The 17,756-nt window shown below is 45.0% G+C and overlaps 1 protein-coding gene across 1 annotated transcript in view; it reads right to left on the bottom strand.

The window, feature by feature from the left end:
• The window catches only part of FHDC1 (FH2 domain containing 1), a 29,251-nt gene extending 20,037 nt beyond the window's left edge, over positions 1 to 9,214 (bottom strand). The window contains exons 1-2 of the mRNA XM_012645241.1: positions 8,655 to 9,214; positions 508 to 569 (exon numbers count right to left, since the gene is read on the bottom strand). Coding sequence (XP_012500695.1) covers positions 508 to 569; positions 8,655 to 9,152 — 560 coding nt within the window. The 5' untranslated portion in view covers positions 9,153 to 9,214. The remainder of the gene's footprint in view (positions 1 to 507; positions 570 to 8,654) is intronic.
• Positions 9,215 to 17,756: the final 8,542 nt, after the last annotated feature.

Below are 17,756 nucleotides of genomic sequence, written 5' to 3'. Positions count from 1 at the left end.
GACAGCCCCACTGCTGGGAAAGGGGGACCCTGACACACGGCTCAGAGGCCCCCTCACCCAGGGAGCCATCCTCAGGCATCCCAAAAAGGTTGAAAGCAGCAACAACCACTGGGGGAAGAAAAATAACCCCCTTTGGTCTCATTGGAACCCCTGCAGAGTCCTCTCCTTTCTACTTTAGAACATGTAAATTCAACCATAAATTTGACCTCCACTGAAGGGACAGCACTAAAGATGAATCTATAAATTCCCTGACGTGACAGGCTTGCATGGACGCCCTGGGGCAATTCTCCATAAACTTCAAGCCACTATATTATGTTTTCATGAAGGAAAACTGCAGAAAGTGACAGACCCTTGCGGACTCAAGTCATGTGTCTAAGAAGGATCTGAAGATGTGAGGAATGACTTTCACTCCTATTCGAATTAGAATTTTAGCTTGGTCACACCCACAGACTTTGATACTGACAGCATGGATATGACTAAAGTTTCAGATGTGTGCAAAAATCTTACTTCTTAAATTGCTTAAGGAATATCCCAATGTTCATGCTCCGTTTTGCGTCCAAGATAGTAATCTGAAAAAAATAGGGATATATAAAATTATTAAAGTATAAAAAAGGAATTGGAAAAAAGAAGAGAATTAACACCTATCAAAGTACAACACTAATTCATAAGAGAATAATTCCCAACATGTATATCTGGTGATTAAATCGATAGTCCTGGCATAGTTTACAAATATTAAAATATTACTGTCTCCCCAAACTTTCTGCAATGATATTATATTTCATCAACTGTAATAATGATACATATCTATTTTAATATTATATAACTTTTAATATACAGATGGTCCCAACTTAACAATGGGACTTAAGATTTTGACTTATGGTTTTTCGACTTACGATGGGTTTATCAGGACGTAGCCCCATCATAAATCGAGGAGCATCCCTACAGCCGTCCTTCAGTGTCCACAGGGGATTGGTTCCCGGACCAGGACTCTCTGTGGATACCAAAATCTAAAGATGCTCAAGTCTCATATAAAATTGTATCGTATTTGCATATAACCTACACACAACCTCTTGTATACTTTAAATCATCTCTTGATTACTTATCATACCTAATACTATGTAAATGTTATGTAAATAGTTGTTATACTATATTTTAAAATTTGTATTTTTTTATTGGTGTATTGTTATTTTTTATTGTGCTTTTTTTTTTTCCAAATATTTTCTATCCCTGGTTGGTTGAATCTGAGGATGAGAAACTCATGGATGCGAAAGGCCTCCTGGATAATACATGTTTAAAATTTTTTAAATTTAGCATTTTTTTATTGGTGTATTGTTATTTTTTATTGTGCTTTTTTTTTTTCCAAATATTTTCTATCCCTGGTTGGTTGAATCTGAGGATGAAAAACTCATGGATGCAAAAGGCCTCCTGGATAATACATGTTTAAAATTTTTTAAATTTAGCAATTTCCTCTTAGAATAATATAGCCCACACTTAAAAGCCTCACTTTCCAAATGAAGGTCTTAGCATAGCAAGAAGCACAAGAGATTTGAACTGAGAAAGTAAAAAATAACTCTGAAGAGATTGCAGAATGAATCTCAACCCCAATTTATGAATGTAAAAGAACCAATAAGGTTATTTTCAAACACATCATGAAATATTCAATTTTTTCTAAAAGAAAGATGTCATTTTATTGAAAAAGACTATATATGTCCAACAGCCCTTTAAAGAGGAAGTAAGAAAATGTCCTACATTTTATTTGCTCAGAATTTTAAAAAGAAAATTCTTGTGCGGTGTGCATTTCACCAAGTCTACGATGCATAACTTTTTTTGAATTTTTAACACCTCTGGAATTAAGGTGTGTCTTAACGATAGATGGCATCTTTCGGTTTAACGAAATATGATATAGCTATTTTAACACAGTGTCAAAACCCAGATTTTGGCTGCAATAGGTTTTAACTGTTTAAAATTAATAATTTATCAGAATAGAAATAAGAACTCTTTTTTGGTTGTTAAATAGAGAAACTATTTCTGTCTCTGGAAGTAAATATTCAGTATGTGTGGAGGAAAGATAACCTTAAAACTGCTGTATTTTTTTCCATTTGTTTTTTGGTAACGGGAGACTAGCTAATAGGAATGTTGTCATAATGTTCTTCCTTTCCAAATGTATGTAATTCATTGTGAACAAAAGAGAATCAGGTTTCAGACTAAATTCCTGATCTCTGGGTCTGTTTCTGAGTTTACAAGAAGCAGCAAGACTGTTAACCAACGTTAATATCACTTCCTGGCTGTAAGGTTAAATTTTTACAAGAGTATGGTTGCCTTCTTTTGAAGACTAATCTTTAACAATGACATTATTTACTAACGTAGGGTTTATTTCATCTTAACACAATCACCTGCCAGCCATAAAATAAACTACCAAGCTAAAAGAGCAGACTCCTTATTGGAATCCTACCCAGGGATTGCAGTTCAAGTTCAGTGTGAAGGAGAGAGGAGGAGAGAAAGAAAGGGTGAGAATAAAACCTGCCAAACTCAACACCCTTTAAGCTCATACCAAAAAAGAAAAAAAGAAAAGAAAAGAATCTCAATTTATTAAGACAGAAAACTGTATTTATTACAATTCATAAATTAAAAGGCCACAGTAAGAACATGTATATTGCTACAGTTATATACACATCCAAAGAACTTCCTCTGCCTTCACTTCCACCTAAAATGGGGAAATAACTTGTTTTATATTTCTCTCATTAAATTGCCACCCTCTGCTGTATTTAACCCTTGATTGCAGCATCCTTCCCCCCCCACCCGTCCCAAGTGCCACCCCTCATCCCTCTGGGACTCTACATTTGGCCTAGATCCAGTGCTATTGTTGGAAAAGCCAGGGAGAAAATTACTCTTATTAACCCTGTATGACAGATAAGTAAACTGAGCCTCAGAGATGTCATTATTGAACTTTCCCAAGGCAGTATTTGAACTGAAATGTTAGCCTGGGTTTCTATGATTCCTTCTCACTCTAGTTCCTGTGAGTTTTAGTGTCAGTAAGCTTCCTATAGAGAGGTAGCAAACGTTCCCCCACCAACCTGGCATGCACACTGAGAGTTTTCTCCAGGAATGGGGGCAGATTTGCAGAAAGCCCTCCATACTGCCTGGCTAAGTCCTCTGCTGACCCCAGAGTTGTACGTGTGAAATGACAGATAGGAATCATGTTCTCACCAGGCAAGATAGCCTCCAGGAGCCTAAGCCCTGGCCCTACAGAGCAACCGATCAACCTCAACATGGAGGCAGCCTCAGCCTGTAGCAGTTGTCTCTACAGCTCCAGCTGTTTCAGAAACCAGTCACCATTTAAGAGAGCTCAGTGGTATTCCTAAGGAAAAACCTAAGCTGGCCAGGTCTGAGCACCCTGCAAGGAAAACAAAGCCCAGCACTTCACCCAAACATGAAAATGAGACAACTGATAACATTTAGGGACAGTCCCACTCTCTCTTGGCATCTTCAGATTTGCCTGGTGCACGAGGACTCTCTTTCTCTACTTTATCCACTTGATCCTTCTAAAAAGCTATTATGAAAGTGACTGTTAAAGTCCTTTAAAGAGGGTTATCACTACACATGTAAATTAGCTTGTCTCACTTCCCAAATGCTTGCTGTCTCAAAGCTGGGCCATTCAGAAATGAATCCGTGCGGGATTGGCTAGTGTTCGGAATCACTCAGAGCAGTGGAATCTGCACATGGGATCCCAGTGAGACTTGCTAGCCACGCAAACTGACTAGTCAGAGACAAGAAATTGCCTAAAGAATGGGGACGAACAGACCCAGCCAATGAATGAGCTGCGTCACTCCCTTCCTCCCGCCAGTTCTAATCAATTGGCAATCTACTCTTCTGGTCACAGCAGGACCTGCAGGACTGCCACTGAGGTCAGTGCCTGTGACAGCAGGCACAGTCAGCGTTCCACAGGGTTCATTAGTTCTTCCACTAAAAGTCCTACCGAAAAGTAGCAAACAGGGGAGCTAGAAATGCAAGGAAATGTAGGGTAATGTGCTCAACTCACTTGAAAGATTTCCCACTGCGCTGTGAGGGGGACCTGGGCCATAATAACAGTTTCCCCACAGATTGCCAGGGTGGCTGGGCTTGTTCTGATGCCGTCTGAGACAGAGTCAGCAGTGCTCTGCTACTCAGTAAGGGGAGTGAATGGCTACCATCCCTCCTGCTAAAACCTCCAAATAAGCTCTCCTAGGTTCTTCTACAATTCTTACAGTTTCACCTGCTATCAATCCACTACAAAATCTGCCTCCCATACCCTTTAAAGGAAGAAAAAACTTTTTTTTAAGCTGTGATAAAATACAAATAACGTTTACCATAACCATTTTGAAGGGTACAGTTCAGTGGCGTTAAGTAATTAAGTACATCCATCGCCACCCATCCATCTCCAGAATTCTTCACATCTTGCAAAAGTGAAACTCCGTATCCACTAAACAATAACTTCCCAGTCCCCTCTCCCCAGCCCCTGGCAAGCACCATTCTACTTTCTGCCTCTGTGAACTTGGCTACTCTGGGTACCTCATATAAGTGAAATCATACCGTATTTGTCCTTTTGTGACAGGCTTATGTCACTTAGCATAATGTCCTCAAAGTGGAAGAAGAAACTTTTTAAGCCATTTTTGTTTCCATATGTCAAAGGGGGCTTTTTCACTTAAGTAACACTACATAGTGACTATTTCAATCCCACTTCAAATTCTGAGGCACAAAATCTTAAAAGTCTTCCTCTGTGCTCCAATATGGACTTGGATTTTGGTTTTTGACAGTTTTCCATTTTCTTTTTTCTTTTTGGTTGGCTATCATTTGGAAATTGTTCTTCCTCCCACTTTGGGAAAAAAAAAATGAAAATCTGGTTGAAGCACATTTTTTTCCCAAATATATTTCAAATATTCTATCTAGGTCTACAGTTCTGGATTACAAACACGTCCCAGAATTCTAGAACATACTGGGGTCATAACAAATTGAGAAAGAATGACAGATACCTGAATTATAATGTGGGAGAATAAAACATTACTTCTCATAAATTTAAAAAAACGAATCTTCCTTCCATACCTCCCTTCTCTCTTCCTGTCTCTCTCCTTTCCTCTTTTTCTAATTGGCTATTTTAGTTATTTAATATTTCCTATATGGTCAGTGTAATATTACCACAGATATCACAGTAAATGCCCTGAAGAGTTTCAACATTTGTGTTTCCTTTATGAGTTCTCATCTGTTGATTCCTCGTAAACAAGTTCCTTTGAGCAGTTCTGTCCAGTTCAGTAAACTTTCATTTTCTTTGGAGGATACCAAATGGCTAAGACATACCCCTACCCTTAAGACCTGTTCAAACTGTAGAGGGACACGTGCAGCCCCAACAAACACTGGTGGGAGGCTCTGGGGGGACTGAGGAATGTCGGTAACAGATGGACAGGGAACTACAAGCTTCTCAGGGGACGACATCAGTGTACTCCGAAAAGGTGAGTTTGAGCTGAATCTTTTTATTATCATCCTTAATAACATATCTTTATTTCTAATTACTTTATTACTTTTTATTATTGTACTATCACATCTGTAGTCTTTTGAAGTTAATTTTTAGTTTATAAAGATACAAGGATTAGTAATATTTCATAATTTTTCCCCCCCTACTAAATGTCCTAATTTACTATTTTAAGAGTCATTCTTTCTAAGTTCAGCCATTCTCAAACCCAAATCTTCCCCGTCTTCTGGCAAATTCTTCCTTTCGAGTATAATGGAACTTATTTGTCATGATTTATAAGCCCTTTAAAGTATAAGCCAGTCACAGAATGTTAGGCTGTTTCCGAAGGAGGTTATTATATTTCAAGGGGACATAATCTGATCCTCAGCACATTTGAGCCTCCAGAATTGTGGTCTGTGTTGTAACGTGCTGATGCCATGTTTCTAGGCTCAGGATTGGTCCCTCTGCTGACCATGTGGTTGGGGATATTCTCCAGTCTACACAGACAGATGGTGACAACTATTACTTTTGACCCTGGACTCTACTTATTGCAGTGAGTTGGAAGATTTATTACTGATCTTTGTCAGATTATAACTCTGCTGAGTTACAACTTCTTTAGAAGAAAATCTAAGAAGGGAAGGAAGTCGCACGTACCATATTCTTTTACTGAAAAAAAGTTTATATAATACTTCAAGCCAGGTTGGAAATAACACGAAAAACTGAACATAATTCTGGATAACCTCTGTTATGCAACAATATTACCTAACATGCATTTAAATGGATCAATCTAAACTACTTATTATACCTGAATACTGAAGAGTTGATGAGTTAGATTATCTTATGATACACAGTCATGGTAATTTAATTTTTCTTTCTAGTATGCTGTGTCTCAGATTAGGACCTACAAATGTTGAAGGTAAAGATCTTTGTACACCCACGTTTGTAGCAGCATTACTCACCATAGCCAAAATGTGGAAGCAACTCAACTGTCCAAGGACAAATGAATGGAAAAACAAAATGTGGTATATACACACAGTGGAGTATTATTTAGCCTTAAAATTGTGACACGTGCTATAACATGGATGAACCTTGAGGACATTATGCTAAGTGAAATAAGCCAGTCACAAAAGAAACAAGTACTGTGTGATTCCACTTATAGGAGGTACTAAGAGCAGTCAAATTCACAGGGACAGAAAGTAGACTGGCGGTTGCCAGGGGCTGGGGGAGAGCGGAATGGGACGTTATCGTTTAATGGATACAGGTTTCAGTTTTGTAAGATACAAAGAGTTCTGGAGATGGATGATGGTGATGGCTGCACGACAATGTGAATGTACTTAATGCTACTGAAATGTACGCTTAAAAATGGTTAAGATGGTAAATTTTATGTTACATGTATTTTTTTTACCGCAATTAAAAATAATTTTGAAACTATTTTTAAAAAAGAATTCTTAAAAGAGGAAGTTAAATTTTAAAAAAGTAGAAATCTACCTAGGATGCAAGGGTAGAGGGAGGTGAGAAGAGAGATTTTTTTTCCCTGAATTTTAGATCTGGCCTGAAAACGGACATTTCTGCTTCTGCCACAGTTGGGAAAAGATGCCACTTTACTCCCTGAGCGGTTCTTAATCTCTCTTTAATTCACAAACATAAAGCAGCAAGTTCCCCTGTAGTCCCTTGAAACTTTCCTAATTCACAAATTATGCCAGCTAGTCTGTCCTGCCAGCTGCCTTCCCGGGGACATGGTGAGCTAACCCCCTCCTGTTACAGGAGCCCTGAGACATACGCCTCATTTCCCACCATTTCTTCAGTATTCTTGTATTTCAGTAAGGAGAGCAAGGAGACAATGGTGAGAAATGACTTACTGTACAATAAAGAACCTCTGTTGGGAGCTGGGGCAAAGGCCAGGGTACTAAGGAAATGACTTCTTGCTCCTTCCAACATTGAAAGGACACTCTAACAAATAAAAGGACTTTGCATAGAAGGAAGAGACAGGAAAGCCTGTGTTCAGCACTGAAGGCACTAAGGGTTCTCTTGAAGATTTCCTTCTCAAATTTATTTCACAGTTCATGTTTAATTTTAATCCCAGTGTTCTCTGGATTTCATAATAAATAGATTCTTGGCTATTTCAACAGCGGACCATACAACCAGCTTTAAGGGCCCCCAGGTGAATTAGTGGAGAGAAGGAGTTAACATGAGCCAGAAAGAGAAAAGAGGTCAATATTGCTGGCTCAAGAATTCAATAATGCAGAGAGCTGCTACTTCATCCCAGGGCCCTGCCCACTCTCTTATCTAATCACCTCCATCTTTGACCTATTTTCTCTGCTTCTTTACAACGGATTTTTAAAAATGATGGATTTATGTTGTCTTTTTTTCTTCTTTTTCTCCTTTGTTGTTTTTGTTGTTGTTTTGTGGGCAACATTCTTCCCTTTTAATCCTTAATTTCCTAATTATTTCTTCTAGTAAGTAGAGGTTTCTTAATTTACTTTCATGTTTTGAAACTGACTGTATTCACAAATGCAATTTTTGATTCATTTTCTATAATATATGGAGATCTGCAGCTCTGGAGTTATGCTTTCAGTTAACTTCTTATACTTTAACAGCTTTATTTATTTTCTCAAAGTAACACATTTAGTGTTAATTGAAACATGCTTCCTATAAATTCTACCTGAAAATAGCTTTATGTTTTGGCTCTCTGGAAATCTCTGTTCCACAATGGTCATATCTTAATTCAGGATCTGGGGAATGAGGGCCATCTCAAAAGACTTGCTAAAGAAAAACTGAAGAGGAAAATAAGGATAAAATCCTAAGGATGGATATTAGTTGATGTTATTGAACAAAAGGCATTTTGTCCCAGACAGCTCCAGTTCATCCCAGATAACCAACTTCAGGAACTCAGCCTTTTGTTTCAACAGATGCTAACAATAGGGGACTTGAGTAGAATTTCTCCACCATGGGAACCCTCAGCAGATGTGCTAGACAAGGCAGTGCTGAGAGGCCAAAGACCAATGCCCCAAATAGCATGTTCTGTGCATGAGGTCATAATGCACCGCGAAGTCTGGGAGGATATGGCACACACACTTAAACACTTCTGCGATGCTCAGCTCAAGCTTATCATGTAAGGCCCCGACAATGCAGTCAGTGTGTTAAGGATTATCCCTCCATGTTCCATTCTTACCTCTTCTCGAGTGTCCCTGAAGGATGAGTTTAAAGTTCCTCCTCTCCTAGAAAGGGAAGACTTGGTGGGGTCTTCTTGCTGCCCAAAGAGCTCCTCGATGGTCTTTGTATCGATTTGGTAGTGATGCTGCTGCCTGGCTGCCAAGGTCCAGATGTTGGTTTTGCCACGAACTTGCTCCTCTGGAATGGTTTTCCAAAAAAAGCTTCTCATCCGCCTTTTCTTACCAAGGTGGCTGTAGCCGTTCATGTGAGAAATTGGGGGTGGTCCTGGAGGGGGAGGTGGGACAGGAGGTCCCCCAGGTAGTGGAGGCGGTAGGGGTGGAGGAGGAGAGGGAGGAAATCCCTCCCCTAAATATGGACATGGCAGAGGCGGAGGGGGTGGAGGAGGAGGTGGAGGAGCCGCTGGAGGTGGTGTTTCCCCAATCATGAATCCAGCTGCTGTGGCGATAGTCCCATTTTCTTTATCACTGACCAAGGAGACACAATTCGTAACATGCATAGTACTGCTATCTTCTGAGGAGATAATTTCTTGACCTTGGGGAAGCAGACACAAACATCAAACTTGTGCCATACTTTTGCACCGGCTATCTGCTGCCACAAAAAAGGGCAACTGTGCTGCAGGTCATCTTCCAAACCTACCAAGACAAAACAAGCGTAAAATTAGTACAGGCAAACATATTTTTATACTAGCTTTTCCCTTCAGAGGCTAGTGCCAATCCTCCCATATTAGTTAGATATTAACATCAGTGAGGGGCAACACCCCCCAAAGTACATTAGAAGGAATTAATACTTTTCTAAATGTGAACCAAATTTTACTATCTGGAAATACTGCCTAAGCAGCACCAATAAGTCCAATTTGGAAACCTTCCATTAATGAATAAAAAACATATTTATCGAGAGCCTATAGGTTCAACAAGTATTGTTCACTTCATGAATAAACTACTGGTTCATTCTCTTCAGGCAATGGATACCCAACCCCTAGGGAAACTGCCCAAACTGCTGAACCATTAGGCATTAGTGACCCTGCCTTTTTCCAGTCTGGACATGTTTCCTACCAATCAGTAGGTCAAAAGGCATCTTCTACCTTGTACAGAACAGGCAGGGCATGAGGATGACAAAATAATGGCCTAGCTCATTTCCCTGGGGTCAGGGCCACCACGTTCCTTCTCCACTAGGTGATGTGGCTTCTCCTCAAAGAGAGTAAAAAATGGCAGACCTGAGTATTAAAGGTTCCAGCTCTAAATCAAGCTTTACTGCTTATAATTTTTAGACAAGTAACTTTGCCTCACTAGGCTTGAGTTTTCCCATTTGTAAAATTAGGAGGCTACATTGAATGACCCCTATCACTCCTTTCGATGCTATCGTCTTGGATTCCAGTTAAACCACTCTTTGGAAACCATCACCTACCTCTTCTGCTTCTTCTGTGACACTTATAGCAAAGAAGAGACACACACAAGGACATGCTGCCACATGTTGTCCCTGATCCACACAGTCACCAACTTATTTTGGTGGCTTGTATTTTTATGGAACTTTAAATGTTTGTTTTTGGTGTTGGGTTGTTTCTGACCTGATATGAAACAGAGGTCAAAACAACTACATTTCTTCAGACATCAGGACAGGTAAGTGGGGGTGTGAAGGAAGAGACCCTGTGTAGGCTACCAGGTGGGAGCGTGAAAGGGGTCTTTTTCCTCCAGATCACAAAGGGCCATAGAGAGGGGCTTTTTACATTGGACTTCTGGGTGTAATTATTTTTTTACAGCATCACTGTCAAAGCCCATACTTACAAACACAAGTTGGTTAAACAATACTGGATTATACAGGCATAAACTGCTATTACTAATTAAAGTATTATGAAATTTTTTATATAGAACAATATATAAAAGGCAGGATTGCCTTGGGAAGGAGAGTGGAGATTCTAGAAATAGACTGCTTTATCTCAGAACCCATTTCTGCTACTTCCTAGATGTGTGACCTGAGCAAAGGTAGGTTGTTTAACTTTCAGAATCCTCATCTGCAATATTAGGACATATTTGTTTCATTGGTTTGTATAAGAATACATGAGCTAACACATGTATAGTCCTTACCAAGATGCCTGGTACATAGTTAACTATAATAACAATAACAAACTGGTATCGTATGTGCATATGATTTCCCTTTATTTTAACAAGCATGACATTTGCTTTAAAATATGTACTGGGTTTATAGATAAGATGCCAAGTTACACCTGGCTGCTGGAAACATACTTTTAATATTTCCATTCTTTGCTATCGAAGTTTATGGTTTGTGAGATTTGTTCTTTTTCAATGCTCGGTGATTATGTATTAAATTGTCTCTACATTCCAGTGCTCAGTAATTATATATTAATTATCTCTACATAAAATTATTTTTATGGAACATTTGAATATTTTAATTCTGAAAACTGCCTGTATATGCATAGAAAATGGCATTGCCAACCATTAATTGGATAATTTTTTTGTTTTGCCATTTTTAGGTGTACAATTCAGTGGCATAAAGCACATTCACAGTTTTGTGCAACCATCACCAGAGGATAATTTTCAAATAAGTAAAATTGAAAATATTTATCCAAGCTGAGTTACAGTTCACTTGAGATGCAACTGGCTTTTAGAAGGAGTTTTCATAATTATCAGTAGGGGCATAACTAGGCTGTTTTCATAGTTGGCACCCCTAAAGCAAATGACTCATTGTCAATTACAGTTTATAGTTATATTTGAACTCTTCTTTTTCAAGACTGTACAGGTAATTTTGGCAGTTTATCCTTACATATTTTAAAATACTTCTGTACATAAAATATCTCATGTATAGAAGAGCTGCTAATCCTCAATTCACCTCCAATTCCAGATATGCTGACTTGTTTACAGATTATCCCTCTTAAGAATGGCAATAAGCTAAAAAAGTCTCCAACCTAGAAAGCAATAACTCATTCAGTGCTGTATATGTACAGATGTGCCATTAAACCTCACAAAGCAAATACAGAGATACTAATAAAGACTATACACTCAAAGATTGTGCAACATCACTGTCTCCTAACACCGAAACCCAAAAGGATGCTTTGTGAGTATTGTGCTTTGCAGAGGAAGTACTAGATAAAAGCTTGTCAAAGTAAAAAGTGACACGTTAGTTCTGCATTGGCATGATTCTAACCACTGCCTCATCTTGAGAATGAATGTTATTTTTAAAAGTCTAAGAGACAGTCAGCTGTGGTAGCTCATGCCTGTAATTCCAGCACTTTGGGAGGCCAGGGTGGGAGAACTGCTTGAGGCCAGGAATTTGAGACCAGCCTGAGCAACACAGTGAGACCGGTCTCTTAAAAAAAAAAAAAAAAGTTTAAAGGACAAGAGAAAATATATAACATTGTCCCTGGTATGTTGTCTGGTTAATTTTTTCCTAGGGTAAAAATCCTGGCCCCCTAACAGCATCTGCACTTGATCTTAGCCAAAAGGCAGAGAAGTGATCCCAACAGCTTCTAATTAATTAGTTCACCAGCAATGATTAGTTAAGACAATAATACTTTTACTACCCTTACTTCAACAGGGCTTCCCCCAGGCCAGGATTTCCCGTGTCAAAGAGGTAGCAGGAAAGGGAGAGTGTAGACAGAATTCGAACCCTTTCCACAGTCACATGAGAAATTAAAATAGAGGTTGCACAAAGAATATTTAATTTATAGTGCTTCACTGTACTGTCCACAGTGAAGATGCAAACACATTCTCTCCAGGTATGCTAGGAGAATGCAGGTGGTGCTGTACCCCTAACAGGCACTCACTGCCTGTTTCTCACAGCTGGCACCAACAGGGACAATGGGCTTAGCCCCAGCTCCGTCTGGAAAATGTCACTGTCCCATCAATCTCCCCCGGGCAGACAGAGACAGCTTGTATTTAACATCTCACCTACAGGTTGGAGGCCTCAGCAGCAGGAGGGGCAGCTGCTAAGGCTTACAAATGCCCAGCCCTGAGTAAAATGCAGAGCTGTCATTGTTGGGCTCTGAAGATGAGAACTTTTCCTCAAGTCCCCTGAGTGCTAATCGTGACCCATCAGAGGTGTATTTGAGTGATTTAACTATGGGAAATTTCAATAAGATGATGCTGTGATCTTGTACTTAACCTTTAGTTAACTGGCAAGCAAAAAGGCTTAGAATGAGCGTGTTCACAAGGGTGAACAGCCCTCTGGCCCCCTCCTAAGCTCTCTTACCTAAAGAGCCTGCACTCCTTTGCAGTTGGTGTCAGAAACATCACTAGAGTTCTATTCTTTTGAAGGGAGAGGGCAGCACAGAAGAAGAATGGGTATGTAGGCTTCATCTCACGGTGTATTTAAGAGGAAAACATGCTCCTGTAGTCAGTTTAGAGCTCAGGGCTTTCCTGAAAGAGGACCAGTAGGGCCTTGTTGCTCAGCTGGTCACTCACTCCCTTGGTCAACAGTAATCAAAAGTGACGCCAAGGAAAACCTGCCAGAAAACCTTTCCCCTTGACTCCTGGCATGTGTCACAGGTGAGGTGTGGGCAGGAAGGGCTGGCCCACAGCTTCTAATAAGATCGGGACAGAGCAAGGTGGGTTTGCAGAGAGGAAGGCAGAGGAACATACAGCCCTGTTTTATTTGGGGGAGAGGAAGGGGTGGGGGAAAGTACAGGCAATTCTAAAATATGGAATTTCTGCTCTCACTCTATTAACTCTTGGGAAAAAGCTCCTCAGCCACCACCTTTCAAAACCTTCCGTGATCATTAAACAAAGAATGTCGGTCAGTACAACCAGAGTCGGACCGCAGCTGGAAAATCCGACTCTTCACCTTAGCTCCCCAGGTAGCGGCGAAAGAACCCAGGGCGACGCGTGTCCAGTCACCGTGCTCCATCCGCAACGCAGCACGACGCAAACATTCACAGATGCCCGGACAGCAACGCCGAGCGCAGAGGAAGAGCGCCTGGTTTTGAATGTACATTTTCAGTTTCGCTGTCCCGAAACCAAGAAAAAATGCACACGAGTGCCAAAAGATGCTCCAGAGAGAGGGAAGGAACGCTGGCTACTCATCCCAGGAAGCCAACTGTGGGTCACCAGAGGGGGGTCACAGACGGCCGAACACTAGCGGTAGTTTCTGTGCAGATGTTTGAAAACTGACCACTAAGTCCTGGGGACACTCGGCGTGGAGCGCACCGGGGGCCCGATTTCTTTCAATTTAGTGCGGATACATGGTAGTTTACTAGGTCTATACCTGGGCGAGCGGTCCCCAGCCTCCCTCCGCGCCCAGCCCCGCGCCCCGCCGATGGTCACTCACCAGAACTCCACCGGCTCGGCCGCCCCCGCCGCGAGCCCCCTTCCAGGTCTCAGAGGGCGCCGCGAGTCCCGCCAGCGCCGGCCCGCCAGCCGCGCTCGCCGGAACACCGGGGCGGACGCGGCGGGCAGCCAGAGGGACCCGAGTGGGCGGTCCCGTGGGCCGCGCAAGCCCCAGCCGCGTCCTTATCTGCGCCCAACGGGAGCGCGTCGGGGCGGCCAGGGTGGGGGCGCCGGTGCGCCGCGGAGATAGTCGCCCACAGCGCCGCGCAGGCTCTGCGGAGGCCGAGGGCGCCGGGGAGGCCACGCCGGGGAAGGGCTTGAGCCTCCGCCTCCCGGGAGCGCCGACCGTGCTTCCCCCTCGGCAGGAGCGACTGCATCGGCCGCCGCGCGCGCACCCCTCCCCGGACTCCTCCGGTCGGGGCGGGCCAGGGGGTGCTCGGCCCCGCCCCCCCGCCCCGAGGGGCCCCGGCTTTGGAGCCCACGCCCGCCCCCCCAGCCACGCCGAGCCCCGGCGCCCGCCCCTCTGCAAGGGCCGCCACACAAAGCTCCCAGAAGTGGGAGTGGGAGGGGTCGGGCTAGCCAGGGGAGGTGGCTGTGCGAATCGAAGCAAAACGGGGGTCTTCCGGTTCGCGGACCCCGGGTCAACGGCGGCCGCCCGCCCTGGGCCCCGCCTCTCCTCGAATGTCCGCGGCGACACCTCCCCAAGTCCCGGGTCTGGGTCGAGGGCGCGAGGGAGAGAGCCTCTCGGCCGCACTGCGGCTCGGCCAAAAGAGTGCAGGGAGAGCCGGCGAGAAAAATCACAGAGGGGAGACTCCTGGCGTTTGAAGCCGGAGTCAGGATTAAACAGAACCCGCGGTCCAACAGCTGGGGGGCATCGCCGAGTCTGGAGGGTGACCCGCCAGCCCACCGGTTTCCTCCTCATACTTGTGCAAGCGCGGGGCGCAACTTCTAACCTGAACTTCGCACGGCCAAAGCAACTGTGCAAGAGCGAGAACTGCCTGCTTCTTGGTCCCCGTCACCGGACTCGGTCCCCGCCAACCCCGCACCCACTGTCACAGGGGCAAGTCGTGGCTCCCGGCTGGTGAGGGAGCCGAGCGCGGCGCCGCAGCTGCGCGTTCTGTGCGGGGACGCCGGCTCTCTCTGACCGGCTGGGACAAACTGGGGGGCAGTTGATCTGAAGTTTTAGCTAAAGCTAAATCAACCGACCCAGGGCCAATCCAGCTCCGAGGCAGTACGCGATGGAGCTCGTTCTCCGAACGCGGGTCCAGACCCGCGCGTCTTCGCCTCAAGGGTAAGGGAGGCCGCCAGAGTGAGCCGGGCGGATGTGTGCGGAGCTCGAACCTCCTCCCCAGCCTTCCCAGCGCGGCTCGAAGGAAGCCGAGACCCGGCACTCACTGGCCGCCCTTCCCGGCGCCCCTCGCCCCGACCCTCCCGACCCCCGGCCTCTGGCTCCCGCAGCCCCGCGACGCGGTCACCCTCGCCTCGGCCGCGCGACTCCCACTCACCTGCGGCCGGTGCCCCCCGCTCCCGCCGCGCGCACCGCCGCAGCCTCCAGCCGCAGTCTCCCAGCGCCGCCGCCGCCGCGGTCACTGCAGGCCCCGCCTCCCGGGACAGCGAGGGGCAGGGCGGGGCGGGGCGCAGCCGCTGCCTCAGGTAACAATGCTGCAGACCAGGCTGCTCCTCCAGCCGGCCGCGAAGGGCAGCACGCCCTTTCCTGCTCCGCCCCCTTCCTCGCTCCCCCTTGCACCCTCCGAGCGCCACCGTCGCCGCCACCGCGCTCTCCCTCACCTGCGCGGGGCCCCGAGGGCCTGGAAGCTGCCACCGGGCACGCTGCACCTGGCACCCGAAGACTGGCGCGGGGCCGGGCCGTCGGCCGCGGAGGGAAGTAGGGGCGGCGGGAGACGGAGGTAGCTGGGCTGCCGAGGACAGCCAGGTGTCCTCGGGAACGAGCGAGGGGAGCGCCAAGCTGGCTTCTGAACCGGCGAGTGCCTTCCACAAAGGAGCCTTTGCGGCAGCCTCCCGGACGTGCTCCCCTGCGCACACGCGCGCGCACACACCGCACACTCACATGCACGCACGCACCCCGCGCGCTGCACACACACACACACGCTCAGGCCCCCTCTGCCCCACACTTGTTTCTCCAGGCGGGGCCGGGATTTGGGCCCGGTCAGTTCCTCCATGGAGCCTGCCAACCTGTAAGTTGGTTATCTTTTTTTTTTCTTTTTTAAATCTCAAAGATGATGGTAAGAGGAACCTTTCAGTTGTATTAAAACGAAGAAAGAAAAAAAAAAGTCCGTTCCAGGCCTGATAGAATGAACCGACGCTGTCTGGGAAAGGCACACTCCTCATGGAAGGAAACAGGGGAATCGATTTAATCGCATCTTTTCTCCAAACTGACTTGCGACGGCAGGCAGCGAGTAGCGAGTAGTGAAAGGAAACCTATCCCGGGCAAACCGGCTGATCAAAAATCAACTGCTGGGGTGGGAGGCGCCCTCTGCGGGGATGAAGTCATCGCTACCTTTCCCTGGGTGATCCCAGATAACCGACCTGGGCTTTTCCAGCCTCAGGTGCCTGGTGACTTCCGCCTCCCCCACCCTGGTCCTCGGTCCCTGAAGAGGACAGAATTCCTGACGTCCACAGACAAGCCTTGGCTAGAGAAAGGGAAACTAAATCAACCAACCAACAAACACCTGTGCCTGCCAGTAGCCCATTTCTTGGCCATCCATGGGGCTTCTACTCACCATGAGGAGACATGGATCCAACTGAGACCACAGACAGTATCAAGCAATGGGAGTATGTAATGAAAGACAAAGTCCCATGCTCAGGGAGCTAATATTAATCCCAAAGGATCATTGACTACAAGGCCGAAGTTAAATTACAGCAGATCGAAAGTGAGGTGCAGATTGGCAGCCTCTCCTTTTCTCTTACTGTCAGCCTCAGTAGATGGGGAGTCCACACCCCCTGCATCCTTCCCACTCCTCAAGCCCTGTGACCATGGGCTTCCCCCACAACTGTCCTGAGCATGCACTCTAAACTCAGCCACTTTTTGAGGGGTCAAGTCTGGCGACCCATCCTGGCTCCTCCTCCCTTTGATCTCCTTGGGGCTTCCTGGCCGCCAGGCCTCCTCTCTGCTTCTCTGGCCTTCTGTGCTGACCCTTCTTTTCTGTGAGGACAGTAACAAGGTTCTTCCAACTCTCGATCTCCCATTATCCCATGGGTATTGCCTTTTGACTTCAGCCTGGGCCGGTCCAGATGTTGGGCCTGAAGCTTGTATAATTTGTGAGGGGGCATATTAAAGAAAAACAATAAAAATTTATAATACAAACACAACACCAGGTACGGATCCCTTGAAAGGGCCCAGGGAAAATAAGGAACGTGGAAACATAAGCTTCAAGGTAAATCTACTCCTGTCTTCACCTCTATGTCATGGACTCTTGAATCCGTATTGTTCTTGTAATATCTCAAGTCCAAATTCAAAATCCAAAAGACAACTCATCTTTCTCTCAAAACTAGTACTCTTCTCCCCTCCCTTTACCTAAGACGTAGTTTTAAAATTTGAACTCCTAGCTTTTCCTTTGATTCTTTTTCTCTCTTAAATTCCTTATATCCAAGTATTTGCCAAATTTGCTGCTCTTTCTCAAGTAATGTATCTTATACTTGTGCTGTACATCCACTGTCACCACAGTATCCCCAATTAGAGGAAGGGAACCGATACTTATTTGCTGTTGCGCCTGTATCAGGCACCAAACTTGATTCTCACGATGATCCTAGAAAGCCCGCATTCTGATTTCCTAGCTTAGAGAAGGTCAACTGGATGGCTGCAC

This window comes from Propithecus coquereli, unplaced genomic scaffold (genome assembly GCF_000956105.1).
Source record: "Propithecus coquereli isolate 6110/MARCELLA unplaced genomic scaffold, Pcoq_1.0 Scaffold228, whole genome shotgun sequence".
Lineage (NCBI taxonomy): Eukaryota > Metazoa > Chordata > Mammalia > Primates > Indriidae > Propithecus > Propithecus coquereli.
Note: the sequence above shows the minus strand (reverse complement) of the source record. Positions and strands in the feature narration are given on the sequence as shown.